Source organism: Cyclopterus lumpus, chromosome 12 (assembly GCF_009769545.1).
Source record: "Cyclopterus lumpus isolate fCycLum1 chromosome 12, fCycLum1.pri, whole genome shotgun sequence".
Taxonomy (NCBI): Eukaryota; Metazoa; Chordata; class Actinopteri; order Perciformes; family Cyclopteridae; genus Cyclopterus; species Cyclopterus lumpus.
The window spans coordinates 5,967,423-5,993,513 of record NC_046977.1 but is presented as its reverse complement, the minus strand read 5'-3'; the positions used below and the strand labels follow the sequence as shown (position 1 = coordinate 5,993,513).

The 26,091-nt window shown below is 46.3% G+C and overlaps 1 protein-coding gene across 1 annotated transcript; it reads left to right on the top strand.

Moving 5' to 3' along the window:
- The first annotated feature begins 2,677 nt into the window (after positions 1-2,677).
- Positions 2,678-25,117, top strand: notch1a (notch receptor 1a). The gene is made up of 34 exons (XM_034547157.1): positions 2,678-2,926; positions 4,103-4,184; positions 9,936-10,198; positions 10,292-10,630; positions 11,583-11,705; positions 11,805-12,038; positions 12,140-12,295; positions 12,395-12,580; positions 12,734-12,847; positions 13,477-13,590; positions 13,711-13,944; positions 14,033-14,143; positions 15,425-15,617; positions 15,730-15,875; positions 15,969-16,082; positions 16,609-16,728; positions 16,821-16,973; positions 17,068-17,296; positions 17,394-17,595; positions 17,709-17,862; positions 18,332-18,516; positions 18,639-18,771; positions 18,885-19,142; positions 19,250-19,362; positions 19,470-20,041; positions 20,147-20,587; positions 20,697-20,842; positions 20,959-21,172; positions 21,315-21,399; positions 21,507-21,669; positions 21,774-22,072; positions 22,185-22,332; positions 22,448-22,545; positions 22,646-25,117. The coding sequence occupies exons 1-34, from the start codon at positions 2,869-2,871 to the stop codon at positions 23,900-23,902; spliced, it is 7,437 nt and encodes a 2,478-aa protein (XP_034403048.1). The 5' UTR covers positions 2,678-2,868; the 3' UTR covers positions 23,903-25,117.
- Positions 25,118-26,091: the final 974 nt, after the last annotated feature.

The window sequence follows — 26,091 nt, the reverse complement described above, 5'->3', positions numbered from 1 at the left end:
ATGATGTGACTAAGAAGACAAATGTCATTTATAAGCATTTAAGATAACATGAGCTAAGATTGAACTGTATCAACCCTGAAGAAAAATCTTGCCACACATTATTCAAAGATTACAACAGAGGAATAAGAAAATAACAATAGAGTAAGAATATAAACAATAGAGTAATACGTATTAAGTGTATAATAAGTTAAAATAGCAATAAGAGTGCGTAAAAAGTTAAACTAAGACCAGTGCCTAATTAAAATTAAAATATAAAAGTGATATTGTGCACGATATTGAAAAGTAATATAAAGTTATATTGCATAAAAACTGCTTATGCAGCTGCATTTCAACTTATAACCATACTTTCAATATTCAATACAAGAATTATTCGTCTAATTGGAAGGCAAAATTTAAACACGGTTCTAGAGAGAATTCAATAATATTAAATAATACACTAAATAACACTGTTCAATGACTGCTTTGCCCAGCTACGTCCTCTGTGTCATGGGGCTTTTTTGAGACTTTGTTGCAACTGGTTGGGTGTGAACAAAGAATAATACCTCCATCTCTGGACGGACTTTAAGGTCTGATAGTGGGATGACATCATGGTAGTCCTTGTCAAGGGGGCTCACTTTTTATCACAACCTCTGGCCTTGCTCCATTCCAGCTCCCAGAGAAGGAAGGAAGGCGGTCTGAGTTAAATGAATTGCTGTGCGCTCCAGGTCGCAGCGTCCAGGGTTCATACCGCAGAGGGCAGTCGCATTTATATTTAATCTCAAAGAAATTACTCTGTTGCCTTGCACTCTGGGTTTTGTTTCTATATTAAACTTTTATAGTTTGTTTTCCGAGCTTCGGGTCTTTCCCACTTCAACCTTGTGAATCCATCACAGAGCATTTTCTCATGGCCTTAAGCACCCCCCACCTCCCCCCCCCCAAAAAAACAAATAAGTATCTCAAGTCAGAAAGAGCCTGACAAGCAAACACACAAGCTCTGATTTCATGACAGATAAAAAAAAAAGACAGCACACTCTGCCAGCACTTCTCACAAATCAGCACTTTCTGATTCAAGGACCGAACCACACCTTCACTGCGGAGGCAGGAGGGCATGTGTTAACAGAATGACTCGAGCAGAGCGTGTGCCAGATAGATTTGATGTTTCTCACGGTGGGTCAGGTGTTTTATTTACAATCAGCCTACATGCCCGTACAAATCTCCTTCATTTCATATGTCCAACACTTCACATTTATTGGTTATGCAATACATGTTGTAGCTGATTGCTCACACTCCCTCTTTCCCTCTCTTTTCTCCTGGTGTTTCCCACACTATACATGCACCTCAAGAGACCTAGCCCCTTTTGGCAAGCCTCCATTTGGCAGTCACACCAACAGAAGGACCAGCATGTGCGTAGGCTTCATAATAAAATAATCTTTGCCCTGGGGTGCTGAAACTCTGCAGCTACTTACTCCCTGACAGTTTCACTTGCCCCGAGAGGAGGAAGAAGAAGAAAAAAGTTCTGGCACAGACTTGCACTTTCTGCGTCTTTGCATTATGTCATAACTGAAATATCAAGTAATATCATGCTATGCATGTAGAAAGACTGCACTAAAAAGATCATGTGTCATGTTCTGCAGAACGACGATCCATGCAGCGAGTTACAATGTGAGAATGAAACTGGAACAAGACCTGAAACCTATACGTTCTTTTATGAGATAAAGCTTTAGGGGTTTGGAATCACACTTGCAGACACATGAAGTTATGGATTCTCACACGATGCTCACATTGTGAGTGTGTAATTAGGAAAAACAATTGATTTGATTTTACCTAGATTATTTCACTTTCTGCTTCTCTTAACTACTCAGATATTTCATTTTAAAGCAATACAACAATATAGTATTGTATTAAGTATAAGTACACTTTTTTTAAAATCCTTTTTGTTTTTTAAAATCTTGTTTTCCTTCTGCTGTAATTGTTTTGATCAATCTCTGGCACAAGTATTTCCCTCAGGGTCAATCTTATCTTAAAGTATCAATCGTGATGCTTGTGGAAGAACCATTCTAATGTTGTTCCCAGTTGTGTTAAAGCTTATTGAACTACTTTATATACTTTTGTTTAATCCAAAAAAAAGGGAAGATCATATTTAGGATGTACCTTAAAGTCTAGTTTAAGTACCAAAAGTACTTCACGTAGAAAAATGAGTGTTACAATATACGATTTAGCAGGATTTATTCCTGATGCATTCATGTTTAAATAGAATGTTTCTGCTGTATTTGATCACGGTGGTGATAGAAACTTTACAGTTAAGCATGTAAATCAACAATGCATCATATTTAATTTGTGAAGTAACTTGTATTTATAGCTGCCATATGAGGTAGTGAAGTAAAACAAGGGTAGATGTTTAAAGTATAGAAACATTTACATATGGATGTACCTATAAATTGTACTTTATACACTACTTGAGTAAATGTACTTTGTTATGTTCCACTACTGCTTAAAGCTCATACTTTTACTATTGGACAGTGTGGGGAAATGATCATTAGTTCCTCCTGCATGTGTAGAGCGAGAGAGTGGCACCCTTTATTTGGCCAGAGGAGGAGGAGGAGGATAGGGGGGAGGAGAGGAGGAGAGGAGAGGAGGAGGAGGAGGAGGAGGAGGAGGAGGAACTTGTAGAGTCGCCTACAGATTTCATTGAGAACTCGGGAAGCAGCAGGTTAACATCTATGAACCCCTCTTGAAGACCTTTCCGCTCTCACCGTTTGGATTTACCTTTTTTGGTTCAGAGGGATATTTATTTTTCTAAGCCTGCACCTGGAGTGTACCCAAAACGCGTGGATCTATGCGAACCCTACGTGGGAGTCATCGACATCTGTGAAGTTGAAAACAGGAGGAATGTATCGTTTCTTTGTGAAACTAACATTTCTGATTCCTGCGATCGTCATCTCACAAGGTAAAACTTTTTTCCTCTGAAAGACTTATGTTGCAGAGAGCCGAGATCCGGGGGGCTGCTGAGCGTGACTGCGAGTCAGCCAGGAAACCGCGCCGGTATTCAAATGAAACGTTCAAGAAGTCAGTGAGCGGTACAGCTGCTTTTATTTGATCCCTTACTCGGGGATTTTAACTGCCATTCAATTAGGAGTTTGATGTTAGAAACTGATTTTTTTTTAAAAATCTAGTGGACCTCTCAGAAACCTTTACAGAGTTTCTTTAAGAGCGTTTCTTGGTCGTGGGAATGAATCCACTACAAGTGCAGGAGCCAAATGCTCGTGCGCGCCGCTGACTTCCCCCGTGCGCGCTCGTTAAAGCTGTTTTAAAACAAGTTTTCTGTGTATTTGGTCTCACACATGCAGTCATGCTCGTGCAACGGCACTTCTAATGCAGCAATTCATAATAACAAATACAAAAAACTTATATGTGGACCAACACCTATAATTGTATCGGCATTTTATTCAGTCTTGCAATGATGTTTTATTTGTTAGATGTAGGTCCTAAATTGTTCGGAGAAGCTGTTTCTCAATATGGGAGATAATGGAAGCGGGTGCGTGTGTTGGGGGCCGGGGGACGCGGTGGGGGGCCACGAGGGGGGAGGGAGGGCACCTTTTGTCTGCATGTGTGGGAGAGTGTTGTGAGTGCCGGGTGGAGGGCGGGGGGCGGAGGAGGTGCTGTTATTCCCGTCTGCTGGTAAACAATGCCCGAGGAGAGTGTTTTATGGCTCGTGCTGGACTCTGATTTCTTTTGTTCCGCTACTGAGCCCCGCAGCTGCTGCGCTTTCCCCGCAAAAGCGTGCGCCCCATCCCCCCCCCCCCCCCACACACACACACCAACCCCTCCCGAAGCCACGCACCACGCGCACTGGCCTCATCGGTGTCCACAGGCAGGCTTCCCAATATCCCCCACGGACAACTGTGAAACAAATCAATTAAAGATACGGATGTGCACGCGCATGTGTACATTCTAAAAAAAACTTTAAAAAAAACTGTGAATAAAGATGTATTAAATGATGAATTAATAATTCCAACTCGGCGCCTAATCCGTGTTAATCCTATAACAACAGTAGAGATTTGACATATGCTGTTTGCATTGTGATTTCGGGTTGTGTTTTTAATATGTTTCATATGCTCAACAGGTCTAAAATGCTCCCTGCCCACTGAGTCGTGCCTAAATGGAGGATGGTGTGAAGCCACCTCTAACGGAAATGGAGAATGCAAGTGAGTAAAAGGCCGACTAGAAAGCAGCAACATGATGCACCAGATTTTGAACTGCAGACCGCCACTCAGGATTAGCATTTCCTTTTATCTTTTTGTGCTGTGTGTGTTGAATTATGTGCCGTCTTAGAAGTGCAGTGCAGTGCAGTGTAATGTTGGTACTTGAAGGTGATTTTTTTTTTTGTTGGAAAGAAAAGGGGCCACATATTCCCCCTTTCATACCAGCCTTTGAGCGGGTCCTGCGCCCAGCAACCAGGAGGGGGCCTTTGAGTTTCTGCTGGGCTGGTGGGCTCCTGTACCGCTCCATGAGCCGCATTGCTCCGTGAGGCTGCACACATTCCCTGAAAAGAAAAGAGTTTAAAGAAGTGAAGAAATAAAAAAGCGAGTGCGGTTCCCGAGAAGTGAGAGAAGGGGAGCTGGACAAAAGCCCAACTACCCCCCCCCCCCCCCTCTCAATCCAGTAGGCTCGTTAATGAATGCAAGACCCCTTCACCAGCAAAGTGAGAGGACGCGTCCAGTCCTAAATCTTGTTTTTCTGCCCTTTCATGGACGACAGCTGGGGCTCGCCCGCCGCCCGTCACCCATTGTCCTGCAGTCAGAATAATGCTGTGTGACTAATCTGAGTGGGGCTTCCCATCATGCCACAGCCACCCCAAACACCACAACACACACCAAACCCCTGCTATAACCCCCCCCCCCTTCCAAAAGGCTGCTTGTCTCCTGCCGCCAGAATGGACAAACACCCTTCCACCCCCCACCTTACCCGCTTGTGATCTCCATTAGAAAGCCAGATGGCTGTGATATGTAATTGGATTGGATGTCAAGAGAGTGAGATTAATTGGAATAAAGTGCAGACATTTGAAGGCAAACAAGTGGGAACAGACAGAGAGGCAGATTGTGGGCTATTTGTTTCAGGCATGGATTGATGTTAATAGTTTGTGGGTGAGATGCTTGATATGCTAAAATCCCCTTTAGCTGACCTATGTCTGTGAGCTTCATGATTCACATTGAATTTTCTTAGAAAACTAAAATGGATCTATTTTTTGTAGGTTCTATTCCTTGTCAGTCCTCAGGGGAGATAGAAAGAAGTTTTTTTTAAATCCATTTGTGGCATAATTTATATCTATCTGTAAAGGAGCTCGGGGGTGGCCTAGTTTACCCTCGGGACATGTGGTCAGGCAGGCGCTTCTCTGGCCTACAGGAACAAGGGGGAGCTATTGAAGAGCCCACGCTGCGAGCCTAGGGCCACCAATTCACAATATCTAATCTGCACACTCCACACACGCAGACCATCACACGTGTGCACACAGAAACTGTCCCTCCACCCTCCTTCTCCACAAAGCTGTTATTGTGGTCTCCATCACTGCTCAGCCCAATTAAAAACAGACAGGATAAGAGCATCACTTCATCCACCCTCGCTCTCTCTTCCTCCTTGCTTTTCCTCTCATTAATCATTCATCCATGCCAAGCCAAGCTACCATCAGCCACCGGGAGATTCAGTCAGTGCTTAAGAGTCTGGCAAATTGTTAACAGAGGCCGTTTCTAATTTTAAAACCACAAAAAAATTAAATTGCCACAAACGTATTTAAAGGGGAACCACAGTGTCAACAAACTTGTTCTTGCTTTCTATCTTTTTTCATTCTTAAAACTTGGATGGGGAAAATATATTTTCTTTTGTTTGTTTGAGGACATCAACTCATTACTCTCTTCTTTTTCATGTTTCTCCTTACATGCGCGACTCTATATTTATTTTAAAGGCCATTTTGCTTATATTCTAAAACACATATTTACTCCACAGATTAATTCGCCACAGGGTTCAGTTTGGGGAAGATCTGAATCAGGTCTAGACTAAAACGTGTACTTAAGTTTGTGGTCGTACAGAGACGCACAGAAACAACAACGAGCTGCAGTGATGGGGAAGTACTCGGTTATGATTCTGTGAAGTTAAAGGTTATCTGAAGGTCTAGGGCTTCCTGTTTCCCATGCAGCTCTAGTCGTCTTGTAGTGGAGGCGGCTTAAAAACATTTAAGGTCAAATTTAGTTTCCATTTGTGAGACAGTGATGAGGTCACAGCGGGGTTAAGAGGTTGTTGCCCATCAACCTCGCTTTTGCCCGACTGACTGACTGCCGATGCTGCTTTGCTGAAATAGACACTGTTTTGGTCCGAGGTGACTGTTAATAATAAACTCTCGAACTGTCTTGCCACGTGTCTCAAATACTGCACGACGTCTGACAAAAATAGACTCGACTCAGAAAATTTAAAGTCTTTCGCGGTTGGTGTAGTCAGACCTCGCTGACCTTGCACAGAGCTGTTTGGTATCGCATATTGATGATAAAATGTCTCACTCGTAAAGAGTGTCTAGATCGAGCCCAGCAGCACTTAAAAGATGTTCTACTCTCCCATTTGAAGGAATGTCGCTCTTCATTTGTCCTCCTATAAGATTACCGAGCAGGACTCTGTTGAGGCTCAGCTCCATGCGGGCTTAGGGGAATCAGGTGCACGGCTGGGTCAAGTGCCTGTTGGTGCGGTGCTTTTATTGGGGTTTAAGCTCTAAGGCTGCCACTCCCCTGGCTGGGCCCATTCCGTAGATGCCAGGACCCTCCCTGATGAAGCAATCAGTCAGTTTTTTTGAGTTTCAGTCTTAGAAACAACCTCCAAGAGCTACTGTGGAGAAAACCGTCATTGCTTAGGCATACGTGACCACATTTAGTGCCGGCAGGGCCTCAGTAGACCGGGATCCTGTGAGTCTGGAGATCCTCAGAGAGGGGTGATCAAAGCTGTGCTGTCACAGCACATAGATAAGAGGCTATTTGACTCTAGTGAGTGCTGAAAGTTCACATGTACCAGCACAGGCTGTCAAATGTAGAAACACCAACTCCTCTGGCAGGTCAGAGTAGCACCACAGGGCATGGGGCAATGGGCTTAGTGGGTTAGATGCTTGTATGTGCGTGACTTCCTCCCTATCTGTGTTTGAATTACATCCATGAGAGGACATGCTATCAGCTAAAATAGTTGCTGCTCATGATCCCAAATGTAAAATCAGCTACGAGAGACGAGAAAAACAGAACTGGTCCCAGTTCAGCTCCAAACTAAGGATGTTGTGGTTACATGTCATGTAGCGACCTGATAAGTGGTGACCTGAGGTACTTAAGCAGATGTGTCACAGATAACCATTGTCGGGGGCGGATTTGCAGGCAGGTGCTGTTTTCCGTGTTTGATTGTGAGGTGTCTCCATGAAAACCAGTAGAACAAGGTCTCACACACACACACAGACACCGTTGGAAGTGTTTGTTAATTGTTATTTTGGACGTGAAAGTGATCTCGCAGTCATTAGTCGAGCAGGTGCTCAGTTGTGTGGCTGACCCTCATACATCTTCCCCCTTCACTCCTTTTAGAGAGTGAGACAGAAAATAGCTTACTGACATCAAAATGATCTCTCTATGAGCCTCTGTGACATGTGTTACTTAAGTACAGCTTAAGAGACAGGATAACTTTTGATAAGAGTCCGTTTCCCCCATGTATATATATATTACTGTATGTACAGCTGTTTTGCATGCTTATATTTCTCCTACAGTATCAAACCCACTGATCCCAGTCATGTTCAGAGTCTTCCAGGCCCAGTACATTTCTCATTTCCTCTCGCAGAGCCTCACTGTTCAGTTCTTGGTCTTACAAACAAATGTGGACTTGGGGGGGGTCAGATTTTGGCTAATGATTAGACACATTCAAGGGAAGAACAGCTAACTATTATATGAATAAGGAGGAAAAGGCAGAAACAAATAGCCACTTAAGAGAAAATGGGGGCGGTGAGTGTTGAAGAGAATCAGAAGTGAGAAAAGAGCTGATGATATCATACTTTCACAACCACAAAGAAAGAAAAACCAAGATCATACAAGTCTTTACACATAATTACTGGATGCCGCCCTCCGCCATTTACATAACATATTCCTCAGCGGTGGCATTTCCAGCGCACAGTGGGGCTGGTTTTGTGTCGGAGGATAAAGTCACCCCAGAGTGGCAGATGGTAGATCAGGCCCAGCGGGGAAAGAAGAGAGAGGGGAGAGAAGGCAAAGAGGCCGTCCCACAGTCACAAAAGTGTTCAGGGTCAGAGGTCGGGGAAGCATCTGCTCCGGCCTGAGGGGACATTGCAGCGCTGGGAGAGACCTGTTGCCGTGGTGTGTGCTGCTTAGCTTTACAGCGTGTGGGTGGATCTTTATCTCAGATTGGACTGACTTCAGGACAAAGAGGATCTATTACAGTTAGTTAGCGTGGGATGACAAACACACACATGAGTGCGCGCGCAGACACACACACACACACACACACGCACACACACACAGCATTAATAACATCTGTTTCAATATACTTTACAAAAACTGAGTATATATAAAGACAGTGAATTCCCGTACTCGGTGTGCTTTCATGGTAAAGTGAAATGGGAAGCAGGGTAAACTTCAAAGCAACTTCAAATGGTTTTACAGTCTTCTGTCAATTGCAACTGTCTGGACTCCCTGTGGGGCTCATGGCACTGTTAAAAACTCCCTGATTGGTCTCACCAAACTAAGTCAACAAGGGTGCTTTCAGCAGGCTCATGTGACATAAGGAGAGTGCTGTAAAAAGCAAACTGCTGGGAGCTGTAAAAAAAAAAAAAGTCCACAGAGGAGAGAAACGAGAAAACAGAGCAAAGAAACACTTGATGTGAGTCAAAGCAGAGGCAGGGAGAAGACTGGAGGGCGAGACGCTTCAGTGATAGTGCATAGAGAATGAAGTGGGAACAGGTAAGGGAGAGAGGAATTAAGATTGAACGTCGTGATTGAGGAGGGGGGTGGGGTGAAGAGACAGAAGTTGCAACAGCTGACTTCCCATGGGTTCTTTATGTCCCTGGAGAAGAGGTTGGCTTGTCGGCACCCCCATCTGACAAGGGGACAGAGGGGAAGGAGGGAGGAGGGACAAGGGGGGAGGAGAAGGAGGAGCCCTATCCAACAGCTGCCTTCATTAACATGCACACCTGCTCCCTGCGGAGATACTCGTAGGCCAACAGATGTCCTCCTTTACACATACACACTTGCACGCTCATATGCGCAACTACACACTCCCGCACAAGCCCCCAATTCAAACATAAACGCTTTTTTGTTATGGGTCAAGCTGCATATACAGTTTGGTTTGTTTGGAAATCAATATAAGGGAATTTCTCCTAAAGTTCTCTTAATATTACTACCCAAACACTGCAAAAGAGGAGGCCCTCATCTTTGTCCAGATTCTGTCCTAACTTTCTATGTCTTCACTTCCGCCTGTTTGAGCTATAGTGACTGTAGCAGCATCCATCCTTAGTCTGGATGGGAGGGAAGTACCCAGGGGCTTAGGGCCCTGAATGCAGCGCTTCATATAGGACATCCAGATCCGGCACAGTCCCCTTGATCTCCAAAGGCATTCAGGATGAGTGCGGACAGTGTGAGGGCGAAAGGTAGATGGGAACGGGCCCCTACCGCTGGACTATTTAGGGTCGTCTGTTGTCCCAGCAGAATGTGTTTTCAACGTTCTGAGGGAGTCTAATCCAGAGAGACACACTAGAACAACATGCCATCCCTGTCCCGCTGCAGTGGGACATTTGTCTGGGCGGGGAACTTGTAGTCCCTCTCCACTGCTCCCTCCTCGTCTCATTCCCGTGCTGTTTAGATAATTACTCCCATGAATTAAACCCAAAACGATCCTTGTTTTCTAATCAACACTACTTCCCACTGTCTAATCCCCAGGTGTCCCAGTGACTACGTAGGCAATCGGTGCCAGTATCCAAGCCCCTGCAGCCCATCACCCTGCCGCAACGGTGGCGATTGCCGCGCCGTTTCTCACGGCAACACCTTTGATTTCCGCTGCGTGTGCCGCCTGGGTTTCAGCGACCGGCTATGCCTGACCCCCACCAACCACGCCTGCATGAGCTCCCCCTGTCGCAACGGAGGAACATGTGATCTCATTACCCTCTCTGCCTTCCGCTGCCGCTGCTCACCTGGGTGGTCAGGTATGTAGATTCACTTTGTCGTCTCTCCCTTTCTCATCATTTCACCAAGAAGCAAAGCAACTAACGGAGCTCTCTCGTCGTTTTGTTTTTCAGGTAAAACCTGCCAGCTTGCCAACCCATGCGCGTCCAATCCGTGCGCAAACGGTGGCCAGTGCTCAGCCTTCGATTCCACCTACATCTGCACCTGCCCGGCCGCCTTCCACGGTCAAACCTGCAAGCAAGACGTCAACGAGTGCGCTCAGACTCCCTCGCCCTGTCATAACGGCGGTGTGTGTGTGAACGAGGTGGGCTCATATAACTGCCGCTGTCCTCAAGAGTACACCGGCCGACACTGTGAGACACCCTACATGCCATGCAGCCCCTCACCGTGCCAGAACGGAGGCACCTGTGTGCAGAAGGGAGACACCATCTATGATTGCAGCTGCCTTCCAGGTAACACACAAAACATAAATAAGCTGAACAATCTGGATTCTTTTTATGTTGACGTATGGAGTCACAACAACACTTTTGTTTTCCTATTACCAGTTGACCTAAAAAACAGCAGTAACAACTGATTGAATGGAATGAATAGTCTCTGGTTGTCCCCCTTCCCTCACCCCCTCCCATCTCCCTCTGCCAGCCTCCACTGGCAGGATGCAGTCACACAGACGTTTCCTGCTGATAGTCACCAGCAACCTTTAGGGGTGCACACATACAGATAAACGTATAGATACCCACCCTATTCATGAGGTCACACACACGCGTGCGCACACACACACACACGCACACGCACACACGTGTGTGATTGTTAAATACAGCCGGTCTGCTCATTATTGTGTTGACACCCAAAGCCGTTGCAGTGTTGTGAAAAGCTCTGGTTGATTTTGAGTAATTGTGGTTACTGCTGTTAGAGGCATGACTGCAGCTGTGAAGAATTTCTCCTCACCCGAACCACATCGTACTTAAGCACATTTCTGTTTATCCGTTTTATTGTGTGACTGCGTGCCCACAAGCACTCGTACAGAGCGAGCTGTTTAGGTATTGCAGATGAATGAGGGATATTGTGTGCGGTTGTGTGCTAAAGTTTAACCCATGCTGCGTGTCTCTCGTGGGTGTCCTCCCTGGAATGCGGCTAGATAGCGGAGCGGCACGGGCACCTGCAGAGCTGCGGGGTTGATAGTTAATCAGACTTTCGTGGCTGTAAAACACCCACTCAAGCCTTTGATGTTTGAGTTGCTCTGTCATCCGCAGGGCGTTAAAACAATCTGCCACGAGGATGAGGAGTGCTTATTTTAGCGCGGTGATAACAAGAGGCAAAGTTGGTCTTATGAACTAAAAGCAAATGTTGCGATACCGTTTCTCATAATTCGGTCTCTTTTTGTCTTGTTCTCTCCATGTTCATCAGGTTTCACAGGTCAGCACTGTGAGCATAACATCGATGACTGTCCAGGCCACAACTGCCAGAATGGTGGCGTGTGCGTGGATGGTGTGAACACCTACAACTGCCGGTGCCCACCTCATTACACAGGTGATCTTCTGCTTTGAGAATAACCGCAAGAAAACGTTCAGAAACTTCCCCTTCGCACTGTACTTAACAATTTCCTTTCCCTTTTTAAAAATGTTTTAGGTCAATACTGCACAGAAAACGTGGACGAGTGTGAGTTGATGCCCAACGCGTGCCAGAATGGAGGAACGTGCCACGACACTCACGGCAGCTACCACTGCGTCTGCGTCAACGGGTGGACGGGCGACGACTGCAGCGAGAACATCGACGACTGTGCCAGCGCGGCTTGTTACCACGGTGCTACGTGCCACGACCGCGTGGCCTCCTTCTTCTGCGAGTGTCCTCACGGACGAACGGGTACGACTTTCCGTGGCTGTGTACGGCAGATCATAATGAAGCGATTCAAGGTAGCGATGTAGAGTTTGATGACAATCTGGGTCTCTCGTGGTGGCTCACAGGTTTGCTGTGCCACCTTGACGACGCCTGCATCAGCAATCCGTGTCAAAAGGGTTCCAACTGTGACACCAACCCAGTCAACGGCAAGGCAATCTGCACCTGTCCCCCAGGTTATACCGGGTCAGCCTGCAACCTGGACATTGACGAGTGCTCCCTCGGTAAGTTGTAGAGTCAACCGTTTCTTTCTTATACTTTAGCAATGATTATGCATGAATGACCACATACATGCATGACAACTTGCGTATTTAATGTCGTAGGCGCCAACCCCTGTGAACACGGTGGCCGCTGCCTCAACACCAAAGGCTCTTTCCAGTGCAAGTGTCTTCAAGGATATGAAGGACCTCGTTGCGAGATGGACGTCAATGAGTGCATGTCTAATCCTTGCTATAATGATGCCACCTGCCTGGATCAGATTGGAGGGTTCCACTGCATCTGTATGCCAGGTAAGAAAAAGGTTTATGTTGCTTGGAGAGGGAAAAGGGGAAAGTTAAACGCTCAAATCGTTGTGACTTGTATCCAACGCTGGGACGTTGATGAGGGTATGAAAAGAAAACATGATTTGACTAATAACTTGTTTCTCCTCATGACAATTTCAGGATATGAGGGTGTGTTCTGCCACATCAACACAGATGAGTGTGCCAGCCAACCTTGTCTCAACAATGGCAAGTGCATCGACAAGATCAACTCCTTCCACTGCGAGTGCCCCAAAGGTGAGAAATGATCAGGGAATTTGAAAGATGAGTCAATGGAGTAAAAATAATTAGGTTCTTGGATCCTTCCGGTCTCTTTTTTTGGTGAGAAAACTGGGAGCAGAGAAGAGGCTATAAGAGAATGGATCATTAACAAATTTGTCAATGAGTAAATCACACCATATATGGATCACAGATTGAATGTAAATGATTTACTCCCTCTAATAGTGCCACTGAGGTTTGTGGGTGAAGAGGACAGAGTGGATCAGGTTGCAGAAAGATTAGCATATTTGGCGGGCATGAGAGTTTCTGTTAAAGCTTAGCGCCCAAATTTTGGGGAGGGCGGGGATTGGTTTGTTGCCGGTGAGCTGGGCGCCATTGTGTTGTGTTTTGAAAGAAAGATTTCACTGCACAGTAAGAGGCGAGGAGGGGGGCGGGTGGGTGGAAGGAGTGTTGTGGAATGGTTGGTGAGGACATTCAGTATCCTGCAGACTTACTTCAGATGCAAATTCTTTCTTTTCGGTTCTCCATTGTGGCATTACGCACACTGCGGCCATGATATACCGAATGTAAGAGTTAACATTTTTCACATTTAAACAATAATTGATAAAAAAAAGTTTAATCCTGTATTTTGTTCAATGCATATGCAGGGTTTTCGGGGAGTCTGTGTCAGGTGGACATTGACGAGTGTGCCAGCACACCCTGCAAGAATGGAGCTAAGTGTACTGACGGTCCCAACAAGTACACCTGCGAATGTGCTGAAGGTAAAACAAACAATAATTTTCTTCTGAATTAGCTTGAATATGTCATCAAACTTTTCTAGGTTCTCTCCAAATGAGCATTGCCATCATTCTATCAAATACCTACTCTCTTTTCCTGTCCAGGTTACACAGGGCAGCACTGTGAGACTGACATCAACGAGTGCTACTCTGACCCCTGCCATTACGGCACCTGCAAGGACGGCCTAGCCTCCTTCACCTGCTACTGCCGCCCTGGCTACACTGGCCGCTTGTGTGAGACCAACATCAATGAGTGCCTCAGCCAGCCCTGCAGGAATGGTGGCACTTGCCAGGACAGGGAGAACACATATATTTGTGCTTGCCTCAAAGGCACAGCAGGTGAGACTTTGAACCTTCAACAGATCCTTGCAGTAAAAATATTGAGATGTTCCTCAAATCCATTGCTAACATTGGCTCCAATCTACAGGTTTCAACTGTGAGGTAAACCTGGACGACTGCAAGAGCAAACCCTGCGACTACGGGAGGTGCATCGACAAAATCAACGGCTACGAGTGTGCATGTGAACCCGGCTACATAGGTGAGCATTGGGAGGAGTTTACAGGTGCAGGGGGGTGGTCCCCTGAGCTTTGGGAGGGGCAGGTAGGACAGGTGGCTGGCGGGTCTCCGGCGGAACAATGGTGTAAGATTGCCTGTGTGGGATGGAGTGGGGGTTGGGGGGTTAGAGAAAGGAACACAGTCCCCAACCTGATACACACACAAAACACACACAAAGCGCTAACTTTGTTTGCCATTTGAAAAGGTTGTGACGTTGAGCCTGGAAAGAGTCCGTAAGGTGATACTTTAAAAGGACAAGAGCCTGGCCTTTAATCACATATCTGATGTTTAGCAGTGTGTAACTGCATGACAGATCCCATAAATATCTCTGATTGAAGCTCTTTCACTTCACTTACTTCACTGGCACATGTCCACCTGTAATGCACACATAAATGAAACTTTAGTGACAAAGTCCAGTGGAAAGCTCTTGCTCCCTTTCATGACCCAACAGAGCCGGTTCTGACTGGTAGCGGCTGAGTGATTATGCTCAAAAGGGGGCAGGGAGGAACAAGTGTGTGTGTGCAGGCTTCTGTGCAGCCCTCCTCCTCTTCCTCCCCTCCATCTTTTTGTGCTGACGGGGTGAGTGTGGAGGGCATGGCGGGACTGAGACACAGAGGGACAGAGGACTATTGTAATTGAAGATCGGGCAGTTGGGCCCTCCCCTCTTGATTGATGAAGAGCAGAGGAAGAGGGAGCTGGCTCTGGGATCAGAGGGGGTGGGGGTGGGGGGGGGGGGGGGTTTAATTGTTACTCGGCCGTGTGTGAAATGGCTCTGGCCTTCTGTCCCCTGTAAACAGCTCTGGGTGAAGTTAGTTCTCCCTGGATGGGGGTGTGGTGTGTGTGAATAGGGAGAGAAGCTGCAGCCCCCCTCTCCCCCCTCACCCCCACCCCACCTCCTGGCAGCACCTCCCCCTCTCAGATGCAGCTGAAACCCTCCTTCTGCCTATTCAACAGGGTCTCATTCAATCAATGGAGGAGATGCAAAAGGGCCTCCAGGGGCCGCCAGGCTAGGCACACATTGGAGCTGCCGCAGCGTCTGCCTGTTGAATGTTTAGGGAGTCTTTAGTGTTAGTTATCTCTATTGTCCAAAAGCTACACAGAGCACCTCAACTAGCAGCTTAAAAAGCCTCAAAGAATACCACATCAGAGAGCAAAATGTCCAGCTGTGGGGCATTCATAATGGCCATTGTAGATATGTATCATTTCAGATCTTTCAAAAAGTATATGCTGCATTGGACTCAAATCTTATCTTATTGCCTTTCAGGAACAATGTGTAACATCAACATCGATGATTGCGCCATCAACCCCTGTCACAACGGGGGCACATGCGTGGACGGCATCAACAGCTTCACCTGCCTGTGCCCAGAGGGCTACAACGACGCCACTTGTCTGTCTCAGGTGGATGAGTGTGGCAGCAACCCCTGCATCCACGGCCGATGCCGGGACCTCATCAACGGGTGAGCCCCAGATCCAAATTTAAAATGAACGAGCAGCGAAATAGAAGCACAAATACAACTCATTGAATTGAAATACAACACCACTGACCGGACATTTTGTTTTGCGTTGAAGCTACAAATGTACCTGCGACTCTGGCTGGAGCGGCCCCAACTGTGACATCAATAACAACGAGTGTGAGTCCAACCCATGCATGAACGGAGGAACCTGCAAGGACATGACCAGCGGATACCACTGCACATGCAGAGCTGGCTTCACTGGTACATAACCCTTTGGATCACTTGGAGCATGTGCGTGTGCCCTGTTAGCCCACATTTAACCCAAGTGTGTTCTCTAATCCTGCCACTGTATAGGACCTAACTGCCAAACTAACATCAACGAGTGTGCCTCCAACCCCTGCCTCAACCAGGGCACCTGCATCGACGATGTGGCTGGATACAAGTGCAACTGTTTGCTGCCCTACACTGGTATGCCATCTAACTGCTTATTTTTCCACACTTTTAACTGGGTTGTTTAATTTAGTCAGCTGTTTGCACAGGGCTGAACATGTAAAGGATATCGTCCCCTTTTCACTCAGAAGGCTTATCCAGTCCTATCTCATGTTGTTATAGAAAACATTACCCAATGGCCACAAATTGGGATGTCTGTTTTGACATGTCTGTGTGGAAAGATCCGCCTGTCTGCTTTGCAGGGATAACAGACAGTGTGTGTGTGTGTGTGTGTGCGTGTGTGTGTGTGTGTGTGTGTGTGTGTTTTGGAATAACAAGGCTAATATAAGCCGGAGAGCTGGAGCCTGTTCCAAACCCTATTCCCACTTCCACCACGTCCTGTTTCCGGTCTATGATCAAACAATTGCAGGAAACAGGAAGGAATTTCCTGTTTGGCTAAGTCGTCATGGAAATGGATAAGGAAGTGGGATAGAAACTGGGATTTAGAAATTGCTCAAAATTAAATCTTTTACAAGGATTTAAAAATACATTTTTTCTTTGCCAGGTGAAAACTGTGAGATCCTGCTGGCACCCTGCAGCCCCAGACCCTGTAAAAACGGTGGAGTGTGTAAGGAAGCTGAAGACTACCAGAGCTTCTCCTGTATCTGCCCTGAAGGATGGCAAGGTATCTATCCATGCCTACATGGCCACCAATCTATTCCCCGACTGGACAATGTGGTTAAGTTTTCTTTAACTATCTTTCTTTTCCCCTCCAAGGTCAAACATGTGAGATCGACATCAACGAATGTGTGAAGAGCCCATGCCGCAATGGCGCTATCTGCCATAACACTATGGGTAGTTACCAGTGCAAGTGCCAGCCAGGTTACACTGGCCAGAAGTGTGAGACAGACACGGATGACTGCAAACCAAGTAAGGAACAGATTTCCACCACTGTAAATTCTCATGTTGTCTATTATGCAAAACTGTAAAATGGTTATCTTATCATTTATTTTCTGCGTTTCAGATCCCTGCAGTAACGGTGGTCTGTGCCGCGATGGCATCAACACTTTCACATGCACCTGTCTGCCCGGGTTCCGTGGGGGCAGGTGTGAACAGGACATAAACGAGTGTGAAAGTAACCCCTGTAAAAATGGCGCCAACTGCACCGATTGTGTCAACAGCTACACCTGCACCTGCCCGCCCGGCTTCAGCGGCATCAACTGTGAGCTCAACACCAACGACTGCACTGACAGGTAGCTCACCTTGACAAGAAGTTGTCTGTAACCTATTTAACATGCCCCAAAGCAAGTCTTATATGGTTGTAACGTGTGTTGTCTTGCCTCTCTTCAGCTCATGCTTCAATGGAGGCACCTGCAAGGATGGAATTAATGCGTTCACCTGCCTGTGTCTGCCTGGATTCACTGGCAGCTACTGCGAATATGATATCAATGAGTGTGACTCCAAACCGTGTCTCAATGGAGGATCTTGTCTCGACAGTTATGGGACATACATGTGTACCTGTCCTCATGGCTACATCGGAGTCAATTGTCAGGTAAAAATCATCTTTTGTCAAGTTAATTGTGTTGGGCCCTGTGGCGGTTTCATGTAGAGACGCCACCATTCATACGGTTTACTAAGTATTATCTGTCTTTGATTCCCTGTTAGATTCTTGTGCGCTGGTGTGATTTATCCCCCTGTAAAAATGGAGGTTCGTGCTGGCAGCAGGGAGCGTCTTATACCTGCCAGTGTCAGACTGGATGGACTGGTCTCTATTGTGACATCCCCAGTGTGTCTTGTGAGGTTGCAGCCAAACAGCAAGGTAAGATAACAAACAATATATTTACATTATGTGATATATGTTTTTTAAATGAAATATGTTGAATCAGAATCAGCTTTATTTGGCCAAGTATGCATGCACATGCAGGGAATATGACTTTTTTTTAAAAATCTCTCACAATGTACTTACACAGAAATAGGATTTATATTGACAGTGACAGATGATGATATCATAATTTAAAGGATGTACATATATAAAAGCAAATCAAACATTTTTAAATGATAATATATACTGTATAACGGCAGCAGTAGATATGTTGCTGTTACGGGGTTATTGACAGTTAATAACTTATCTAACTGTTTATCACAGTAAACACAGTCCAGTGTTCTGTAGCGCCCCCCAGAGGGGAGACGCTGAAACGATTTGTGTCCAGGCTGTGAATGGTCTGCACAGGATCTACAGTCCTGTGTGTGGTTTGTGCATTCAGTAACCCTTTCCTTGTTGATTTCAGGGGTGGAGGTGGCTCACCTGTGCAGGAACTCAGGCCAGTGTCTGGATGCCGGAAACACACATTACTGTCGCTGCCAGGCCGGCTACACCGGGAGTTACTGCCAAGAACAAGTGGACGAGTGCTCACCAAATCCTTGCCAGAATGGAGCCTCCTGCACCGATTATCTGGGGGGCTACAGCTGTGAGGTAGGTCGATATAGGTTGGAATTACTACAGTTGAGATGTACTGTAAAAAAAAAAAAATGATCATAGAACATAAATAAATGACAAAAAACGTTCTACAATGAATGATTTTCTCTCTCTCTCAGTGTGTCCCCGGCTACCACGGTGTAAACTGCTCCAAAGAGATCAATGAATGTCAGTCTCAGCCCTGTCAGAATGGAGGCACATGCATCGACCTCATCAACACGTACAAGTGCTCGTGTCCCAGAGGAACACAAGGTATAATACCTGCATGGCACATTCAAAGTCATTCATTGCCCTCAAAAAAGTCGAATTGACCACAAAAATGAGGACAAGAACATGTTTGCAATGCGCTGTTCTGTCTCCCATAGGTGTCCACTGTGAGATCAATTTGGATGATTGCAACCCCTCCAGCGACCCACTGACCAATGAGCCCAAGTGCTTCAATAATGGGAGGTGTGTGGACCGCATCGGAGGTTACCAGTGCGTGTGCCCGGCAGGCTACGTAGGAGAGCGCTGTGAAGGTGACGTCAACGAGTGTTTGTCAGACCCCTGTGACCCCATAGGGTCTTACAACTGCATCCAGCTCACCAACAGCTACCGCTGCGAATGCAGCACTGGATACACAGGTACTGATGCTCATCCGGCAGCACGTAACAAGATTGCAATGTTCCTGCGCGCAGCGTTGACATGGTGTGCAAATGGTGACACGTAACGTTTCGCTTCTGTTCTCCAGGTCAGCGTTGTGACAAAGTGTTTGACGGCTGTAAAGGAAGACCCTGCAAAAATGGAGGGACATGTGCTGTTGCCAGTAACACGCCTCATGGTTTCATCTGCAAATGTCCACCTGTGAGTAAAGCTGAGCGATCCACTCCGACCGCTGCCTCTTTTACTCTCCTTTTGACCATCGAGTACATCACAATGATCTTAACCTCTGTCTGTTTCCGTCCCTCTAGGGCTTCACCGGCTCCTCCTGCGAGTATGATTCTCGTTCCTGCGGGAGTCTGAATTGCAGGAATGGAGGTACATGTGTGTCAGGCCACCTAGGCCCACGCTGCTTGTGTCCACCAACTTTCACTGGGCCAGAGTGCCAGACCCCCACCGACAGCCTCTGCATCTCGAACCCCTGCTACAATGGCGGCACGTGCCAGATCGCCCCAGACGCGCCTTTCTTCCAGTGCAGCTGCCCCAGCAATTTCAACGGCCTGCTGTGCCACATCCTGGACTATTCCTTTGTTGGAGGTTTTGGCCGAGACATCACCCCACCTCCGGAAGTGGAAGTGAGCTGCGAGATTCCTCAGTGCGACGAGTGGGCCGGGAACCATATCTGCGACTCGCTGTGCAACAACCACGCCTGCGGCTGGGATGGAGGCGACTGCTCGCTTAATTTTGATGACCCGTGGCAAAACTGCTCTGCGGCCTTGCAGTGCTGGCGCTACTTTAACGATGGGAAGTGTGATGGCCAGTGCAACAGCCCTGGGTGTCTCTATGATGGCTTTGATTGTCAGGGACAGGAAGGACAATGCAAGTAAGTGTACAAAAACAGATTGAAATGCTTGTGTGTTAATTGTTAAAGGATTTGTCATATAATTGTATATCAGAACGCCAACCCAATATCCTACTTTTCTTCCAGCCCGCTGTATGACCAGTACTGTAAAGACCACTATGCTGACGGTCACTGTGACCAGGGCTGCAACAATGGAGAATGTGAATGGGACGGCCTGGACTGCGCCAACAACATGCCAGAGAAGCTCGCAGACGGGCACTTAGTCCTGGTGGTCCATATTCCCCCCGAACAGCTTAAAAATGGCTCTTCGGCCTTCCTCAGGGAGATCAGCAGCGTTCTCCACACCAACGTGGTGTTCCGCCGCAACGCCAAAGGAGAACCGATGATCTTCCCTTATTATGGCAACGAACAGGACCTCGTCAAACATAACGTGCTGAAGCGCTCCGCAGACGGCTGGCCCGAGTGGGCCTCGATGCCCGCCAATGTTTTGGGTCAAGTGAAAGAAAGCGTTTCTGCCATGGTCAGCCCCCGCAAACGCAGAGAGCTTGATCCTGTTCAAGTCAAAGGGTAGGCACCACAAAGACATTTCCATCAGCCAAAAACATCATCTACAATAATTTGAATTTCGTTGACAGAAGTGTTGAATGTCAACAATTCCACCCATTTCTTCTCGTAGGTCCGTGGTGTACCTGGAGATTGACAACCGTCAGTGTTACCAGCAGTCTAGTGAATGCTTCCAGAGCGCCACAGATGTAGCTGCATTCCTCGGAGCGCTGGCCACTAGTGGGAATCTCAATGTCCCCTACATTGAAGCTGTCACCAGTATGTAGCTCCTTCATTTCCAGCTCTTTTGTAAATCTAAATTCAGCATGTAATATTTAAAATGATCACCAAGTTGAAATCCAAATAACACGCCGTAATTTCGACTATCTTTCCAGGTGTGAGACCTCCTTCCTCCAGTTCAGAGCTCTACCCCATGTACGTGGTCTTCCTGGGCTTGGCTGCTTTGGGTTTCATCTGCCTTGGTGTTCTGGTGTCTCGTAAGAGGCGACGGGAGCACGGCCAGCTTTGGTTTCCCGAAGGTTTTAAAGCGTCTGAGCCCAGCAAAAAGAAACGCAGAGAGCCGTTGGGAGAAGATTCTGTTGGATTGAGGTAAGGAGACCTTGAAAGTGGAATATGGAGGCTTCCATGCTGTAAAGCCTACCGTTCTCAGCCTTGACTGGCAGCAGTGTACTTTATCATGTTTCTTTTGGAATGCATGTCATGTAACTAACCTGCCTCCTCTTTCAAACAGGCCCATGAAAGACTCTGACATCAATCTTATGGATGACAACCAAAACGAATGGGATGATCAGGATCCAGACTGCAGGCGCTTCAGGGTAAGAGAAAAAGTCTTGTCTTGTCTAAATAAACCGTTTAACCGTTCTCAACCGTTTTCATGTGTGCTACTCATGCTGACGTTATCATGATCGGTTTGTGTTTTCAGTTTGAGGAGCAGGCCATGTTGGATTTGAGCGACCGTACTGACCACAGGAAATGGACACAGCAGCATCTGGATGCAGCTGACCTGCGTATTGCTTCCATTGCTCCTACGCCACCTCAGGGAGAGATAGAGAATGATTGCATGGACGTGAATGTCAGAGGGCCAGGTGTGTACACTTCTTATTGGATGATTTACAGAAAAGATGTTTTAACCTTCCACGAACACTGACAAACACATGGCTCATCATAACCTTCTCCCTTCCTCTTTCAGATGGTTTCACTCCCCTGATGATTGCGTCCTGCAGCGGTGGAGGACTGGAGACTGGCAACATTGAAGAGGAAGAGGATCCCTCGGCAGAAATCATCTCTGACTTCATTTACCAAGGCGCCAACCTCCACAACCAGACCGACCGCACAGGCGAGACGGCCCTCCACCTGGCCGCTCGCTACGCCCGCTCCGACGCTGCAAAACGCCTCCTCGAGTCCAGCGCCGATGCCAACGTTCAGGACAACATGGGCCGCACGCCGCTTCACGCTGCTGTGGCTGCCGATGCACAGGGAGTGTTCCAGGTAACCTCTTCCTCCCACAGGGGTCTTATATCTCTCCTGGCTCTGATTTCTGAACAAGTTTGTCCAGCAGCTTAGAACAACAGCTTAACTAAACAAGTCTGCGTCCTTGCAGATCTTAATCCGAAACCGCGCCACCGATCTTGACGCCCGCATGCACGACGGAACAACACCGCTGATTCTGGCAACCCGATTGGCGGTCGAGGGCATGGTGGAAGAGCTTATCAACTGCCACGCCGATGCCAACGCCACCGATGATTCTGGTAGATCACGCTTTATCAACTTATCATCTCCACAGTTTATGAAGATCCCTCTCAGCGTGCTGAGCTGTTATGATGATCAACCCTCACCTTGTTTACTCTCTCTTGTGAATCTCAGGTAAATCTGCTCTTCACTGGGCCGCGGCTGTCAACAATGTGGAGGCTGCTATGGTGCTGCTGAAAAATGGCGCCAACAAAGACATGCAAGACAACAAGGTATTTGAAATGTGACTGTGATGGTGCTAAATGAGATGTATTGACACTGTTACATTGACAGTGGTGTATTAACTGGGATTTTCTTTGTTTTGCTTTTCAGGAGGAGACACCAACCTTCCTTGCGGCCCGTGAAGGAAGCTTCGAGACAGCCAAGGTTCTTCTGGAACACTTTGCCAATCGTGAGATCACCGACCATCTCGACCAGCTCCCCAGAGACATCGCCCAGGAGCGCATGCACCATGACATCGTCCGCCTTCTCGATGAGTACAACGTGGTTAGGAGTCCCGGGCTTCACCACGGCCATCTAAGCACCTCGAGCCTCTCGCCACCGCTCTGCTCCCCCAATGACTACCTTAGCAACCTCAAGCCCACGCTGTCCGTCAAGAAGGTTAGAAAACTCAGCTCCGGCGGAAAAGGAGGAAAGGATGGGGGCAAAGATAGTAGAATGAAGAAGAAAAAGTCGCTGGATGCAAAGGGTAACTTGCTAGACACGTCAGCTGTCCTCTCCCCGGTTGATTCCCTCGAGTCACCGCATGGGTACCTGTCTGATGTGGCCTCTCCTCCCATGACATCACCCTTCCAGCAGTCCCCACCTATGTCTCTAAATCACCTGCAAGGCAATGGAGACCATATGGGCCAGATGAGCATGGGCAAGGATTTGGGCTGCATGTCTTTTGACCCTAACCCACCCCGTCTCTCCCACATGCCTGTGTCCAGCCCCAGCAGTCAGGGCACAACATCCATAGGTGGCAGCAGAGGAGGCCAGTGTGACTGGATCTCCAGGATGCACCCAGGTGTAGGCCAGCAAGGAGGCTTCACCCAGGCGTCACCCATATCTCACAACATGATGGGTGCTCTGCATGGCGTCAGCACTGCCACCCTGTCTCAGATCATGGGCTACCAGAATCTGCAGACCAGCCACCTCGGCTCGTCCGCACACATGATGCAACAGGCTCATTCGCGGCAGCTCCAGCACCAGAACTCTAACTCCACCACAGGTGGCCAGTCCCTCAACCAGAGCTTCCCAAACGTCGAGCTGAACGGCTCAGACATGCAGCAGCTGAACAACGGCCGCTCTATGACCATCCACACCGTCATGCCACAGGAGACACAGATCCTGGGCACCCAGTTTCTCACCCCTCCCTCCCAGCATAGCTATTCTGGCCCCATGGACAACACACCTAACCACCAGCTACAGGTGCCTGACCACCCGTTTCTAACTCCCTCCCCCGGCTCCCCTGACCAATGGTCCAGCTCGTCCCCACATTCCAACATCTCTGATTGGTCGGAAGGCATCTCCAGCCCTCCTACAAGTATCCATTCGCAGATGAATCTGATCCCAGACCAGTTTAAGTAGAGACTTGTAAAAAGGAAAGAACTCTTTAGTGGGGAAAAGAATATATACAAAGAAGGTTCATAGAGAAAAAAGAGTGACACACCTGCCTCAAGACTGAAGATGCTCCTTTTCTATTATCAGTTTTGATACTAACGTTAAGAACAGTTTGAGTTATTTCGTATTTATTTATGTACTTTTTTTTAACTTGAAATATAAAGAAGATGCTTTTATATTTATGCTTTTTTTCCCTTCTTTTTCTGTTATGTATGGGAAGATTAGAAACTGTTTAAAAGGAGTGTATATCAGAAAGAAGACTCCTAGATGTGTACACTGGCTATTTATTTGTGTCTTGTTTTGCTATATTCACTGGATTTATTTTAATATGTTGGTCTTCACAAATTTTTATTTTTGGGACTTGCTTTATGTTTGTACATATTTTGTTTTCAACTTTGTAATAGATTATTTTAAAATGTTCAGTATTAATTAATTATATGTTAACCTCCTTTGTCCTTTTAAATGACACAGGTTTTGTTACTGAACTACATTTCACTAAGTCTTATCACTGAGTCTGTTAGATGATGATCAAATATATATATGTATATATATATATATACAGTATATATAAAGTCACACCTTTCATGATGTTGCTTCCTACACTGTGCCTTCGTGGCAGAATGATAAAGAGAGTAACTGAGCGAAGGTATTAGAGACCTTAAAGCACAGAATAAATATTCCTTATGAGTTGAGAGATGCTTCTCAAAAGGAGTAAAAATGCATCTTAATAAACCTGGGCCTGTTTTTTTTCATTGAATTATGGTCTTGTCTGGTGCTGAGTAATTGATTTGGGATACTTTATGGGCTGTTTCCTGTTTTCATATTGTATCCCAAATCAGCGAATATGGTTACTAGGTTTTACCTGTTACGTGTTAAATTGCAGACCTGTTGTAGAAACGTTGAAATGTTACATTCGCCACAATAGTTCCAGTGCGAATTTGCGAAAAAGCGTTTGTGAGATTTATTTTTAAAGAAATGTCTTTGAGGTGGAGAACATTGTTTGTGAAAGAAATGAGGACCTTTGTTTGTGTGTTATAAATGACACCACCTGCACTTTGTGTAGTTCAAGGATGTCTAAATGTCATGTTTCATAAACTAATTCAAAGATAAAAGATGTTTTTAAAGAAAAGATGTAATTCAAAATCAATGTCCATGCAAAGTTGTAGTTTGCAAAGAAGTATTTCCTGATTAAAATGTTTTGTAAAAAATTGTCTTGATTCAATAAAAGCTGATGTCAAGTTTTAAGATATGGTTTTCTTTCCTCTTCTCATTTTATTTTCTGAAATGTGATGTGGCTGACATTGTGGCCTCGTATGCAGTTCATTAAAGTGAATACAACACTTATTGCATTAATATGTAAACTCACGCTATCGCCACAGACGTTATTCTGTGATGCCCTCTGGTGGTGACAGCCTGATAGTACCACAGTGAGGGCTGCTCCTAAAAATCATTCCAGTTCATTTCAGCTTTTTAGACTTTAATCCATGTCTGGATGTCATTTTAAACATATTTACCACTAACAGGCTGGTTATGGTTTCCTTTTCAGATGTTCTATTGATCTGTGCTGGATCCTTTGAAGAAGACAAATAGGTACATCAGACTAATCTGGAAAATAGAATTCAGTTCATTTTTCAACTAAAATTTAAATTTACAATAGATGGAAAAGGGGGGTTTTGGTGGTGATTGGAAATAAGTGATGTGTATAGAAGCCTTTATAGAAATATCCCATCAGCCTTCACAGATTTGCTGGAGGACTTCCATATCCTTTTAATATGGATAATACAGTCTCAATCTGTGTACATACTATAACATCCACAGTATACCTGTAATACCTGTATTAGTTTTAGTTTTTGATCGATGAGCATTAAAGCCACAGGCTGTGTATCAGTTGACCGCTGGCCATGGTGCTGACCAGACAACTACAATATTTAACATTATCTATATATACATTGCTAGAGGGGAAAACACTTAATTTTACTAGTCATTAGGAGTACTATGTAGGATTGCTATGTAGCAATTGTATAACAAGGTGGAACAGGTGGTATATGAGTCAAGCACTTTTTAAAGTACGTTTTCCTAGGTACTATTGCTTGCCATAACTCACATGTTTTAGACATATACAGTGCCTGTATTTTGGTGCTGAAATGTGGGCAGGA

Coding starts and splice junctions, on each gene's coding strand:
- notch1a (XM_034547157.1), top strand. CDS start 2,869: ATGTATCGTTTCTTTGTGAAACTAACATTTCTGATTCCTGCGATCGTC. Junction 10,199..10,291: donor CTGCTCACCTGGGTGGTCAG/GTATGTAGATTC, acceptor TTTGTTTTTCAG/GTAAAACCTGCCAGCTTGCC. Junction 10,631..11,582: donor TGATTGCAGCTGCCTTCCAG/GTAACACACAAA, acceptor CATGTTCATCAG/GTTTCACAGGTCAGCACTGT.